This window comes from Geospiza fortis, unplaced genomic scaffold, assembly GCF_000277835.1.
Source record: "Geospiza fortis unplaced genomic scaffold, GeoFor_1.0 scaffold5, whole genome shotgun sequence".
Lineage (NCBI taxonomy): Eukaryota > Metazoa > Chordata > Aves > Passeriformes > Thraupidae > Geospiza > Geospiza fortis.
The window spans coordinates 2016240-2031396 of NW_005054421.1; the positions used below are offsets into that span (position 1 = coordinate 2016240).

Genomic DNA, 15157 nt, shown 5'->3' on the forward strand with positions numbered 1-15157 from the left:
TAAATAAAAGTATTTTTATCAAAAGACAAGGCAATTTCACTAAGGCCACAATTCCATTTACCTGTGCTTCTTGTGGAATAAACACCTTTCCCATGGAAGAGAGGAAATCCACCATGGCCAGACGGACATGATCCGGGGGATGCAGCTGGAGCAGGGATGACTGCAGTGCAAACACCTGCAGGACACAAACCCCAGCAAAGCCCATCAGACAGACTGCAGGTGAAACTGAGCAGGCTCATCTTTAAATCCAAACACGGGGAGTTCAGAAACTTGAAGGAGGATTGCTGCACCTCCAATAGAACTGGCCAGGATAAAGCTACAGGAGGCATTTTAGAAAGGAATCAACATGATCCCTATAGCATCTCCTTAGATCTCAATTATCTTACAGAGGAAAGGGATTCTCAAAAGTAGTGTTAACCAAAATGCCACGTGCTTGGTTTAAAGCCCAGGAAGGTAATCAAGGAAGATTATCTCCTTGTCAAGAGAAGGCCAGACCATGAAGTAACTCATTTGAGATTTCAACAAATCACAAAGAACTTGGTTTTCATGTAGTGAATTATTCATAAGGTGGTGTTGGGGGTTTTAGGATTTTTTTTTTACCTGGGTCATCAGTTGAGCATCTAATGCTTGGATGAAAAATTCCAAAAGGTGAAGCAATAAACACAGTGTCTTCTGGAGACATGGCTCATCTGAGACCTTGAAGAGAGCACAAGATATCAGTAACACTGCATTTTAGCTCATGGAATAACTGCTTAGGAGAGAATGTCAAGTTACAGTAGCTTTCCAAAATTGTTAGCCTGATTTCACAGACATAAAACATTGCATTGTAAGCAGCAAAGAAAATACTGAAACATTCATATCAGTATTTCTATGTAGTCATATTTTATGAGACCATTTTCTTTGATTTTTGTGAAGAACATTTCTTAACCCTCCTCTCTTTCCACCACTTACTAAAATATGCACCTAAAGATTATCTGAACTGTTTCTTTTCACTTTCAGTTGCAAAATGTCCTCACAGAATTGCTGAGGTTTGAAAAGACCTCTGAAGGGCACATTGTTGGCTCTTCACTCCCACTCTCAAACTCTCCTTTCTAATCTGGAGCATGAAAACCCTGACAATCCTTTTTTTCTTTGTTTTATGCAGCTGCACCCATGAACATGTCCATGGTCACAAGGACACTGCCTGGCCACCTTGGGAGGAGGGTGACTCCATGTGCTGGGCTGTGCTCTAATCAGATCACCCTGAGTTTTGGTCACATTCTGATGAATATTTAAAATACACTGAATTTGTAACTGGTATGAACCAAAATCAGGTATTTCAGGCTTCTCCTTGAGCAAGTCTGAATGTGACACTGAGTAACAGATGGAGTAACAAGGAACCATATATGTAACATTCAGGAAATTCAAACTCAAGCTTCCCAGAGCTCATCCTGCCCTACAGAAAAACCAGCTGAGAGCAGATGGGCAGCACTGGTACACTGTGCTTTACTGAAACAGTCCAATCCAAGTCAAACAAATGAGTAACAACAACCTGAGGAAACAGCACCAAGACATGCTTTCACTGCTGGAGCAGCAAACTCTCTTACCTGCTTAGCCTGGAGAAAAGACCAGAACTGACTGAGCACTCCCAAGACAGATGTCTGAAGTTCTGCCTCCAGAGTGGTATCAGCAGAACTGCAGGCAGCCAGCAGGGCAGAAAGGGCAGTGTTCTAGGAGGAAAAAAATGTGTGAGACCAACCAAAACACATTTCATATAAACCAGCCCAAAACCCCAGGCTTATATGAAACATCTAAAGTGATACAAGGTGGCAAGAAGCCCAGTGTGCTGCCTCAGCTGTACAGAACAGCTAATCCAGCAGGAGAGCAGCCAACAAAGATTCCAGAGCTGGGAAACCATCCATTACTCCTGTGAGTTTCACACACACTGCAAGTCATTTGCTGCACTGGCAGGAGAAGTCTGGCAGCAGAAACTTCATGTGGAAGCCTCTGGTTTCTCATGTTCCCTCATCAAAGACACCAATGAGCATCTTTCAGATTTGATGCTGCATAAAACCAGCAGGTTTTAAAACTGAAGAGCAATTGTATGCTTAGGTACAGCATAAATGAGAAATTCTGAAGAAAAATAGATCTGCTCAGCCAGAGAGCAAACAACAACTAGAATAACTAGAGAATCACAGAACCTCCACTAGCACAGCAGAGGTCCTAAGATGCTGCATATTACAAGAAAACATTAAAATGAGAGTTCTTGCTTATGCCCATGCCAGCTGGGCATGGCAAAAAGCTGTGCAACAGGCTGAATAACAGAACTGAGGTGACAGCAACAGAACCCTTGTGGTTTGAAAAACTAGAGTTCATTCATTTTTCCAGAGAGAAGCAGATCTCCTTACCACAGGAGGGAGCCCTCCCAAGGCTCGGCTGCTGTTCAGCCACTGCTGGCACCGCCCGAGCCCAGCCGAGCACAGCTGAGACGCCACTTGTGCCCTGAGGTCAGAGCTCAGGGCTCTGAGGGACACGTGCTGCCACACAGCCAAGTTCTCCAGCTCTTCAGGAGGAAATTCATGAGCAAATTCTACCTGGAAACAAAAGGCAATAGAATCTAAACAGACCAGAAAACAATTTGATAGCCTGGAAGATGAGAAACCAAAATGTGCTGCTGGTTTGCTTCAGATTAATTATGTGAAACAACTTGTGTAAAGTATTTCCATATATAAATCCATCCATATAAAATCCATTTTTTTATATGAAAAACATTTAGAAATTGCCATCTCGTTTGTCACATACAGGACATCAGAATGATTAAGCAACTGATTCTTTCAGCTGCTTGAAGTAATGGCCCTCGTGAGTAGAAGAGAGGGCTTCAGCCCCTCCAGGGTACACAGAGGGGCACTGACAAGACAGGACAGGACACTCCTCTTAACACCTGATGTCATGAGATGTCACAGATGCAATGACAGGACACAGTTTCAGCCAGTCTGGGGAGATATGCTGCCTTCATACTTTGTCAAAAAGAAGACTTTATTGCTACCCAGCAAGACTCTTAGAAAGGTCAATGTGCTTTTCTTGTTTTAAAGAGCACATCTGCACAAAGTGGGATCCACAATAAGTAATAACTTAGTGACTTAATGACTTAGACTAAGTAATAACAAGTACAATAATGAGTGCAGCAAGTGAGCACTCAACAGCTTGTCACTTCTCCAGAACTGAAAGGGAATATTTGAACACAGGGCACTGATTCAAATCTCTTCTACTGACAGCAGCAGATGCTGGCGCTGTACTTGCCTGATGCTCTGGAGCCATCAGGAACAGCATTCTCCTCAGCAGCACACCCAGGGCAGGGACCTGGCAGCAGTCACTGGGCCAAGCCTTTACCTGCATTGGGGTAAAAGAGAAATGCACCTCATTACACTGAGGGAAAAATCACCACTAAGCAAACAAATTCTGTACAGGATATTCTGAGAGTTGCTATGTGGGATCACAGCAGTAACACTGTAAATAAAATAAGCAGGGCATATTGGTTTGTATTTTCATTGTATTGCTTCTGCTAATTACTGAGCCAGTTTGAAGAATTCAAATCTCCATTTGAATCTTTGCTGGTAGCACTCAGATTAAAACTGGTGTCAAACTGCAAACATCACTGTGTCACTATAGGACATGAAACAACACGAGTGCACACACTGCTGCTCTCAAGGTGAAAAAAGGGAAGTTTATTTTCTGACTCCAACATTTATAGTTTTCTAACAGTGACAGTGAGTTGGAGGGTGACAGTGCCACCTCTCCAATGGCACTGGACAAACCAACAGTCCATCAAATTTCTCCTCCTCCATAAAAGAATGCAGAACAATAAGTTATTTACAGAAAGTGTGTGGGAAAGTTCATTACAAGAATGTAAACATCAGAAGGCTTAGAAAATCTTAAAAAATCAAAGCAACATCACTGTGGTTCTTACCAAGTGGGCAATCACATTAACGTGGTGAGCACACAGCTCAGCTGTTCCATACCTGAAACATGAGAGACAGCAGCTTGTGAATCTGTACTTCCTATTCTTCTGCAGACTAAATATCATAAATCTGGTCTGAGAAATTGCAATTTCCTCTAACATATTTAAATTTGATTTGCAGAGACACAATTTACTTGAGACAACCATTTCAAATATCAATTATTAAAGAGAGCAGCCATGTTCCCCTTGCTTGCATGAACATAAAAATGGCTAAGCTATTTCTATTCCTAATTTTCAAAATATGTTCTGTATCTGAAAATAATCCAAGTCTGGGACAATTCTGTCTTACAAAAATCTCTCTCAAGCAAACTGCAAATTATGTACAACACCAACAGAATGAACTGGGTCTGTGGAAAACCTGCTTGACTGTACTAGGAGCATCTTACCGTGCAAGGAAGCACCAGGAGTCCATTGCCAGCAGAGATGTGACCATACTGGAACCCAGCACAGCTTCCAGCAGGGCACGCTCCTGAGGAGAAACAGCAAAATGAACACAGCCTGAATACCACAGAAAAGAAAGCACTAAACTTTTATAACAACCTGACCTTCCCTAGTCTGAAAGAGAATAAAAATTGGCAAGACCACTGAGGTCCTCAAGAATTTTCTTTTCCCCTTTGCCAAAAGTGACATTTGCTGTGTAACTGAGCTCTGGCCATGCAACTGTGCCACAGCTGATTTCTACAAAACCATCTCTGAGATGGTTCTCTCTGAGCATCTTTTCAGAGCCACACCATTAAAAGAACCCATTCTTTTTAAGCAGCACCTATGCATCACAACAGCTTGATAAGCAAATTGATAAGCAAAACCCAGTCTTACCAGCTGAGGGAAGTGTGATGGGAGTGTGGAAGCAATGAAGGAGCACAGGTGGACACAGACATAGTGATAGAGGGTGATGGGAACTGCTGGCTGTCCTGTACTGAGCACCTGTGGCAAATACACAGGGAGAGAAAGCTCCCCACAACACTGCTGGAAACTGAGGAAGAGAGCTGACAACAAAGACAGGCTGCAAGGGGGAAAAGAAAAAAACAAAAAACAAAAAACAAAAAAGAGAACAGTTTGGTTACAGACATGTAAGTCCCAAATCCTGCAAGCAACATTGGTATTACAAAATCTTTGTCTTCAGCCAGAAAAGATAGCAGTAATTTCAGTGCTTTTACACCACATTCATGCTGCTGACGGCCTTCCTCTTTATGATTTCAGTGTTTTTACACTGATTCATGCTGCTGACGGCCTTCCTCTTTTACCAATTCAGGTGATTGTTAGAGAGTTCAGGCATAAAAGTGTGAGACTTTAACTTAGTGAAGTATCAACAAATTCCTACCCTACAAGTACATTAAATACCACTCCTTCCCTGAAAAAACAAAGACATCTCTGTCTCTGTATCCTTCACTCCTGAGGCAATGAACATCAGATCCTGTTAGTCTTGGCATAAGGATGGAAATCCACAGTGACAATTTTCCAAGTTCAGTTGCAAAGGAAGCTCCAGCAGCTGAACCCCTTTGTTTGCCTGTTTGACTGCTGTGGTGAAGAGCTACAACAAAAACCTTTTTTGTACCTTTTTCCTGTGTTCCAGAGAGTTTGCACTTCTTCTGGCTGAGAGGACAGCTTGTCCATTATGGTAAGCAGGAGGAGACACTGGGGCAGCTGCTGCTCAGGAGGGAGACCTGTAGAAGTTTGGATTTCAAGTGTGAAAAGTGTGTAAACTGGCTTTTAAGCAAGTGTAGAGGCAAATTGATGAGCTATCTCAGAATGGTGAGATGTTGGTTAGGGCAGAAATCAAGGAGAAGAGCTTGTTGAAACAAAAAGCTGATATTTTCCCAGGCATGCTACTTTTCACAGAAAATATTTACTTCATGGAAAAAAGCTGTCTTCCCCCACCAACAGAAGAGCAGAAAAAATCCATCTCACTTTGAAAGCTTGTGGTAAATATGGATTGAAATTATACAAAAGAGCAGAATTGACAGGATTTCTGTTAATCAGATTAACAATGCAGTTGCTATGAGTACTCTGGAAAAGATGAATCCAGCAACAACATAAATTATCTGTTATAAAATCCACCCACATTAGCAGGCAATCAGCTCTATCACAGCACTTACAGAAGAACCAGAGATAAGCAAGTGAGTACAGAATATTATGCTCCAGAAAGTCAAAATGTCAATGCTGAACTCTCAGACAGATTGGGATTGTACTTTCAACCCACCTAAATTTTCACTTAACACTCGTTCCATGAAAGGACTAAAGGGAAGGAGCTGGGTGATGAGAGGGTCCAGAGCCACAAGAAAAACCTGGGATATTTCATCTTGATGAATTTCCAAGATCTCTGGAGCATAAAGACTGGGAGGAAATTTGCTGAGGGGAAAAAAAAAGTTAAATATTCTCAGTAGCATTTTTAGCAATACTACTTTTCTCCAAAAGAACTACAAAAAGGCAAATTCATTATTTCTTTGTTCCTGTGAAATAAAAGACAGAAAAGGCTTCCCTTTTTAGAATGCTACAGCCCTAGAGTTACAACTCTGCATCCAGCCTTTAAAATAAGCATCACAATCCAATATTTTACTAAACATTTAAAGAAAACCTTACAAGCTCACAGAAAATGTGTGTAAAATACATAACATCTCCCAGAAGAAACATATCAGATCACAAAGAGTCAAGTGAAAGGGAAAAGCCAAGGAAACACTTTTATACACAATTTTACAGGCATAAATATCACAGCACTAACTTAAAACATGACCCTAAAAGGGTATCACAGCTTCTCTGAAGAGGAAAAAAACCACCTTGGGCAATAAAAGAGAAAAAGAACCAATATGAGAATACAGCAAGAAATCATGAAATGAAAGCCTTCTACTCTTGCAGCTTATAAAGTGAACTGTAAAAATGCTACTTTCCTACTCAAAAATCCTGCTCATTATTCCCTGAGTGAATAAAAGTTTACAACCTTCCACTTGGGAAAAACCTACAAGGGGAGTAAACTTCGAAGAAGAAACTCATAAAAAAAATATCCACCCAATCTTGCAGTGGAACATGCAGCAAACTCAGGTGCACATCTCACCACAGAGCCTGGTCTGAATTCCAACAAAGGGCAGAAATCAGCCCTCTGATTTCACAGAATAAACAACTAATAGTATAAAGTCTGGGTTCTCTTATGCTTCCCCATCACTGCAGCAACCAAACTTTTTGAAAGGAAAGTGATAAACCACTTGCAGACATTTATAAGTGTAGTATTAAAAGAGCATCTGCTTCCAGGTGAACAGAGTCCTTCTGTGAGATTCCACAAGATTATTAACACAACAGTAAAGTTATGAAAAATTTCAGGACACTCTGATCCCCTCTTTCCCCAGGACAAAATTTTCCAAACTTTGTCTTAAAGTAGAAACAATCTGTCAAAAGGCACTGCTGACATCTGCATTTAGTTGTAGAGGCTTTTTTCTGCATAGCCAACACATAATTTGTTAATAAATCTTGCATAAATAGTTGCAATGAAGTTAATGGTTTGTCATTATGGAACATGCACAGTATTGATCAAGAATGGGGTTTAAGGTAGCTATAAAATACTAAACCACTTAATTTATTAAAAATATTTTAGCTTTCTGTACACGAAAAAAGATGGCAACAACTCTGGAATGAGAAGTGCATTTTTACATCTCAAAATATTTGTAATTTAGGAATGTAATTTAGAAATGTTATTAAGAGACTATCAATAATCAATTATTTGTACTTCACATACCTGTATATCTGAAGAAAGAGCTGATGTAGCTGAGAACAGGAATCAGAGAGGCAGGCACGAAATTCCTGCAAAAGCCATCAATTTTGAGTGATACTTTAAAAAAAAATCCATTATTAATTACATGAATTACTGCACATCTCCTACCAACTCCTCAGTGCCACTGCATGAAACAACCTGTTTCAGTTTATTTTTCTGGGGAATCCCAACAGTAACCCTGCACAGGCTTGTGAGTATTTACAGGTGGAAGAACTAAAGCAGGTTATGCATGGATGTTAATTATGCTGCCCATATAGGATAGCTGTAAATCATTAAGATATTACAGTACAAAATGATTCCATCTGCAGACCAGAGGCTTAAATTTAATACTAACATAGAATTGAAGTACTAAAACCTACCTTGGTGTAGTGTACAAGGGAGTTAGCAAAGAACCTGCACAGTTTCACTGTCTTCTGGAACAGCCTGAAGTCAGTGCCCTCCTGCCCAAAAGAAGCAGTGCTAAAAGTTAATACAGAGTAATTACAGTAATTAATAAAGAGTAAAATAAGAAGTTAGATTGCTAACAGTGTTCCAAACCTATTTCACATTTGATTCTCCACAGACTCAAAAGCTAAGGGGAGGAAAGTTTAAAAATATTTAGTATGTATGCTTCAGCACTTTTGGAGCAATATTAAGGATTTGCCCAACCTTGAGATATTGTCAGTTTGGAAAATGAAAAAAATTTCTCACATAGTAGGGTGAAAATTTAGTGTCTCATTGAAACATCCTCAATCTACACAAAGCTGTGGGTCTCATTTTCATGCGGTTTCAAAGATATTCTGTCATGAAATAAAGAAAAACCCAAAAAACCCAAACCAAATTACTCCAAGCAATAATATAGCACAAAGAATTTCTCCTCCTCAAGTTCACTGGCAGCTTTGGGAGCTTTTTAACTCACCTCTATTTCTGACACCTTCATTTGCTCAGCCAGCTGCAAACAGGAGTCAAAAGCAAGAAGAATGTCCTTGCACAGGCCACCGAGGATGTCACTGTGCTTCAGGTGGCACTGCAGCAGGGAGTGATGCTTCAGGCTTTGCCTGAAACACAGGAATACCACCAGGTATTTAATTGTCAGAAGTGATTGTGCAATGGGTTCTCACAAATCCAAATAACTAATTCTTCTATTTAGCCTTTTATACTGCAGTGATTGGTGCAATATCTGCAAACACTGAAAGCAGAAACTCAGAGAGAACAACCCTCTCCATGGCCATGACTGAAACCCAGGGCAGAGGCAGGATGGAAGTCTGAGACAGCCACCTCAAGGCAAAAACATCTACAGAACTGCAGGTTAGACCTCTTCATGTCAGCACTCAGACAACAGTGTTGCAAATTTTCTTGTGCATTTCAGTACAGAAAGTCAAGTTTCTATCACTTTTCATACCAATTCCTACCTACTTTCACTGGCAGTGCTCCTAGCTAAATTTCCTTAATAACTACATTGAATTCTCTCATTTTAATTTTATTAGAAACTCTGAGCAGAAAGCAATTGATTCATTCATTATTTAAAACTACACCACAATAAACCCCAAAGAGTTTAGCTACATACTTGATTATGAACTTCCACGTATTGGCATGAAGAGCATGGTCCATATTGGAAATGACAGAGCAGATCTCCAGCACAGTGTGGATTACTAAGGAAATAAAAGCAGCAGCAACAGAGTTAAATCAGATTTATGAGCTCACAGCAATCCCAAGAGAATACTGAGAGAATACCAGCACACTGACATGAATTAGGAAAATGGCTCAGTTTTTAGGTGCTGCCCCTGTCCTACAAATCTACACAACATTCCTACAGCTTCAGGAAAAAAATGGAAATATTTCAGGTTCAAAATGCTGCTTTCTGAAAAGCTGGTCAGGACAGCAGGAAGTTAGCACACTCAGGAACCTGTTTTAAAATTTCAAACATATTCTCCAAAGAAAAAAAGACTGAGCAAGACTAAAAAAGTATCAAATCCATATATACCTGACACCATATATGTGATGTCATCTTCAGTGGAAGCAGAGTCTATGGAAATCAGATCAACCAGTTCCATCAGCTGTTTCTGAAGGGAGTAAGTTTCCTTGAACATGGATTGTAGGAGGTCAGAAATTAAGTGCAGGTGCCCATAGTACACTGATTCACTGTCCTGAAATGGGGATGAAGAGGTTTGTAAAACAGCTCAGGACTCACAGCCTGATTTTTCACATGCAGAAAACACCAAGAGCTTTGGCATACATTTCTCTGGAGAAAAAGAACAAAGCACAGATGTACCTACTTTAACTCAATACACAGCCCCTGAGCACTCAATATAAAATATGTTCACCTGCAGCTCGTGGGAAACTAATGAGATCTGGCAGGCTCTTGTGAGTTTAGGGGGCTCTGGATTAGGCCTCCATGTATGAACCTGAGATCATATTTCTGAACCAAACAGGACAATGTCAGCAGCAAAGGAAGTAGCATGCCAAAGATTTCTAATTCTAGTATTCTATATTCTAATACTTTCATATTAGAATTACTAGATAAAGATATGGCATCTGAGTTTGAATCCTGACATGGTAAACTGAGGTAAATGTTCCCACAAGAAAGAAGTATTAAAAATATGAAAATGAAAGGCAAAAGTTAGTGTGTCCTAATCTTGTTTTATTTTCAATGCTTAGAGGGAATTACTGTTGCACCTGAAAATCCTGATCAGTCCGTATCTGAAACTGATACACAGTGCTCACTGTAACCAATATAAATTTGCTAATCTCAACTTTCAATCCACTCTGGAACTAGCCATTTGTAGCTCTGCAAATACTGTAGCCATCAGGACTGCACAGATCCCTCAGAGCACTCTGCTCCTGAGCAGAATGTTCAGTTAACACTGATGCAAAGGATGGAAATAGCCCAGTCTGAGCTTCTCACCAGCAGGTCAGATTTGCTGGGCAGACAGATGAAAAATCATCTTTGTACCTGTGCACTGAGTGCACTCTGAAAATGACTTAACAACTAAAATTAAAAGAATAATACTTTAATGTGGTATTCACATTCTCTGAACAGAGAGAGACATAATTCTCTCTCCCAGGATTTTTCCTGGGAAAGGCAGTGAGAACCTCAGAGAAGAAGAGAAAACAATTCTTATCTCTTTTCACTACTCCTGTTGCTTTGCACATGTAGAATGTGTTATGAAGATTATTTACCCAAAGTGATTTGTTAATTGGACACCAGTGAAGGTTATTTTGATTCCTCGGCCCATTGGGTCAAAGCTGTGTCCTGGCTGTCTGCAGACAGTCACGAGTTTTTCTTTGGTATCTCTTTAGTATAGTATCTCCTTAATATGTAATTTAGTACAGTATTAGTATAATATAGTATAGCTTAATAAAGCAATTGTTCAACCTTCTGAATCATGGAGTCAGAGGACATTATTCCCCACATTGGGGTCACCTTACAACTATACCTTAACAACAGTATCATTTCAAAATAAGATCTTCTTCTAAAGTGTTTCCCTGTTGTATTGCACTAAATAGTTATTTAGCTGTTTGCACTGGGTGTTTGGTAATTTGCACTGTTCACATGATTTGTATCCTATCACCACATGGTCTTCCATGGACCCCCAAGTGTCAGTGTGGTGGTCTCTCCCTGATTTACCCCTCTGGTTACCCCTCCTCACTTGTATCCCATTGCCTGTAGTCCCTCTCCTCCAGCCCCCTTTCCCAGCCCTTAAAACCCCCTAGAGGCAGCTGGCCTGGCCTCTTTTTTCCATGTGGGTTCTTTCCATCTGGTGGTTCTCCTGGGAATAAATTGAGGACATTTGTCCCCACGTGGAGAAGAGCCCTTCTGGTCTTTTGCCTTTGTCCATGTAAGATGGTGCGTGCTGGGGTCCATAGCTAGCTGGATTGGACCCGAACAGCCACCCAGACATGGATTCTTCCATTCATTTCCCAAAAGCCAAGGAGCAGCAGGATTTCTGTGCTGCCAGCAGAGCCCTACCTTGCAGTGAGTGAAGGTGCTCTTGACCACGCAGAGCACGGAGGAGGGCAGGGAGCGGATGCTGTGCAGGGACAGCTCCTGCACCGAGCACAGGTAGCGCACGCAGCCCGTCAGCGTCTCCAGCAGCTGCACCACCGTCTGAGATTAACACTGAACAACATCAATCACTCCTGCAATGCCTCCAAAAGCATCTTTTCTTAGCTGAAATACACCTGGATTTTATGGCATTTGAAGTTCACTGCTATTTGTATAAATAAGTAGTTTGTTAAAGATGAATGAAGCTCCAGAGCTTTTCTGCAATACCATACCCTCCATGAAAACTCCTTATTTCTTTGACTATTGCTCTCAATTTACAAAAATATTAAAATTCAGAATGAAGTGACATATGTATAAACAGGGGCCAGGTTCACTCTTTAAATAGGGGGAGTCACATGCCATCTGCAGAAGGGACTTGGAGCAGAATTTGAGATGATTTTTAAAATTATTATTAGCATTACAGGCTAGATGTAATCAAATCATTCACAAAATGTTAATTGAACTTCAACTACAAAGGAAGATTAAATCCCATTTTAACCACCAGTAGCTGGCAAAAACATTCTGAAACCTTTTTAGTAATTAGTAATTTAGTAGTTTAGGTAAAAGCAAAGAGTGATGTAAACATTATTTTGACAGCTTATGAGAGGGGACTTGCCTGTAGCAGATTCCTTACAGTACTGCATAACTCTGTACTCTGGCCGGTGAGTCCTTTGGCCTTGCTGGACAATTCACACATCAAGTTATCAAAGAACTGTAGAGTCTGGCAGAACACAACAAAATTGAAACATTTTACTTACAAAGGTACACTTAATAATAAATAATAAGATTAAACAAATAATAACAAATAATAACACCATTCTATACCTGCTTGCTGCCTTGGCATGGAGGCACAGAGAGAACTCACAGCAGAAAACACTTTGCAGCATTTCAATCATAAAGCATGATATAACAAGAAGCAAAAACCATTTATACATATATATATATTATAGATTATATTGTAGCCATTATTTTTTCTAAGATCTGTTGCTAAAACAAGTTTTGCAGCTAATTTGCTTGAAAAATATATACCTCATTCTACCAAAGATTTTTTACTTAGTTAAAGCCACATAATTTAAAAAATACTTTCATTTTGTCTCATAAAAATATTTGTTTGTTGAAAATTATTATTAACATTTTGAATACTTTTAAAAAAAAGTCTGTGACATACGGACAACATTTATTTCTATTTTAGTTGAGGTTTTTGGATGAGTGTTACTGTTGAGACTGCAAAGACAGTGAGGCACATGCAGGATAAACAGTGGGACAGTGATCCTCTTTCAGGATATGCCTATTATGAGACAATTTTCTTGTAATCTCCAAAAACGTGTTACTTGAGATAAAATAAGAGAAAGGGAAATCAAGTGGCCATTTTTACTGGCTTCTTAAAATGAACAAGCTGAGTCTTGAAACTTAAATCAGTAATTTGGCACCTCTTTATTTCATTTAAAATGCAAGCACTGATTTTAATACACCTATGGCACAAAATTCTCCATCATTTATTACAAAAAGAAAACATGTGTGAGGTCAGTATGGTCTAAAATATTATTCACTATATTAATTCACAAATTCCACAACATTCATTTGTGATATGGGAGTGCTGAGCACTTCAGTTTACTTGTCCTGAGAAGTTCCCTCACTTAAAAATTCTCCACCTTGGTCATTTTATAAAAAGCCCAATCTTCTCAGAAAGAAATAAAACCCAAGTCTATTGCTGAATATAGAAAGCAGAACACTGTATATTTGATTTTCTCCCTACTGTAAAGAACGAGAACAATAACAGAAACAATTCAACACAACATTGTGAAAACTCTTAACAGGTAAATTTCAATTTTTGTATCCCATAGATATTTTGCAACCCCAAAAGAAGAATCACTGAAATCTACACAGGTTCTAACACTGGACTGACAGACAATTCCACAGTTAACTGAAGCTGTCCTACCTTAGGTAACACTTTTGAGAAAAAAATTCGTTCCACATCTTCAAGGCTGATATGTGGCAAAAACATTTCAGTCAGGATCCTCAAAATACCTGCAAAGAAAAACATTTACAATGTGTAATTCTCAGAAATATACAGCAACTTACCAGAGGAAATAAAGAACTGCAGAAAGCAAAAACAAATCAGGTACTTGATTTTGAGACAGGCAACAGAACATTTGCATTATCTGAAATGCATGAAAACACACATAGATTATCTGAAAAATCAAGTAACTGTAATAGCTCCAACATGCACAAACCCATCAAAAATAGCAGCACACCTGACTAAACCTAAGTTGAAGGCTGAGCACAACTGCCAAACCTACAGATCCAGTATCTGCCACATTCCAAACTGCAAACAGTAGCACGTTTTATAATGTAACATAATATGCAATGTAACAGTTTCAGCAACACTCATAAACAGTTACATATAAGCCTCACTTTCTTTAAACTATTAGCTTTGTCGCCTGGAAGATAACAGCCAAAAAGACAATAAAACACCAGATAAAAAACACTCTTCTTTTGTGTATTTAAAGATCAGAAGTAGCAGAAAGGAAAAAAGCAGCCTTAGAGGCAGAGTTTCTACAGGGGCACTTATAAAGCTCATTCAATGTGCAGTTAGTGGAATATGCAAGGTCCAGCAGGATTGCTGAAGACTCCAAAAAGTTGTAGCAGAAGTATTTTAAGCACTGCAGTGATTTTAATTTTAATGCAATTGCAATACAGGGCTCCACAGGAAAAGGCACTTCTTAGCCATTACTTACGAATATGCTCAGTCCAGTCCTCAGACTCTGCATACATTGAGTAAAAACGTTAAAGAAAATCAAATTTGTTCTGCTATAAAGGCTAAATTTAAAGCACCTGCAGAAGCCACAGTGACTTCTATCACTCTCTCGCGTTCCTATGAAATTACTGGGGATGCTCCACAACCAACGCAGGCTGATAGCCCGGAGTACCCAGAGGATCAACAAAGTTTTCCCAAAATGTATTAGAGTAATTCTTGAGGGGTTGTTTTTTTGGGATTTTTTTCGGTGGTGTGTGGTTTGGGTTTGTTTAGGGGGTTGCGTTTCTTTTGTTTTTGGGAGGGTAGGTGACAGCTGTGTCGGGGATTATCTACAGTGCTAAATGAACCACACACGATGTTCTAGACTCTATAAATCTTTTATTCCAGGGAAAGGCTGTACCCGTCTCCAGCGAAACTCCCGGCACCCGGCCCCTCACAAAGGTCCCATCGCTCTCCCTCACACACACTCGCTCGAACCGTGGAACTCCGAAGGAAGCACACACACACACATCCCCCCAACACCACTCGTGCGCCTTTCCCACAGCCACCCCGAGCCCGGCTGGGAAGGATATCAGGAGCCGGGGCAGCACGGCGGGCAGCTCCCGGCGGCACAGCTCC

The 15157-nt window shown here is 40.1% G+C and overlaps 1 protein-coding gene across 1 annotated transcript in view; it reads right to left on the minus strand.

Annotated features, from left to right (window-relative positions):
• CUNH1orf112 (chromosome unknown C1orf112 homolog) overlaps positions 1–15151 on the minus strand; it is a 17551-nt gene extending 2400 nt beyond the window's left edge. Inside the window, exons 1-20 of the mRNA XM_031061658.1 lie at positions 15112–15151; positions 14520–14559; positions 13721–13809; positions 12398–12502; positions 11707–11844; positions 9721–9883; positions 9304–9388; positions 8656–8794; positions 8117–8197; positions 7722–7786; positions 6198–6346; positions 5553–5661; positions 4814–5000; positions 4384–4466; positions 3947–3998; positions 3280–3369; positions 2388–2573; positions 1587–1709; positions 601–696; positions 62–175 (exon numbers count right to left, since the gene is read on the minus strand). Of these exons, the coding sequence (XP_030917518.1) occupies positions 62–175; positions 601–696; positions 1587–1709; positions 2388–2573; positions 3280–3369; positions 3947–3998; positions 4384–4466; positions 4814–5000; positions 5553–5661; positions 6198–6346; positions 7722–7786; positions 8117–8197; positions 8656–8794; positions 9304–9388; positions 9721–9883; positions 11707–11844; positions 12398–12502; positions 13721–13809; positions 14520–14556 (2091 nt within the window). The 5' untranslated portion in view covers positions 14557–14559; positions 15112–15151. The remainder of the gene's footprint in view (positions 1–61; positions 176–600; positions 697–1586; positions 1710–2387; positions 2574–3279; positions 3370–3946; positions 3999–4383; positions 4467–4813; positions 5001–5552; positions 5662–6197; positions 6347–7721; positions 7787–8116; positions 8198–8655; positions 8795–9303; positions 9389–9720; positions 9884–11706; positions 11845–12397; positions 12503–13720; positions 13810–14519; positions 14560–15111) is intronic.
• Positions 15152–15157: the final 6 nt, after the last annotated feature.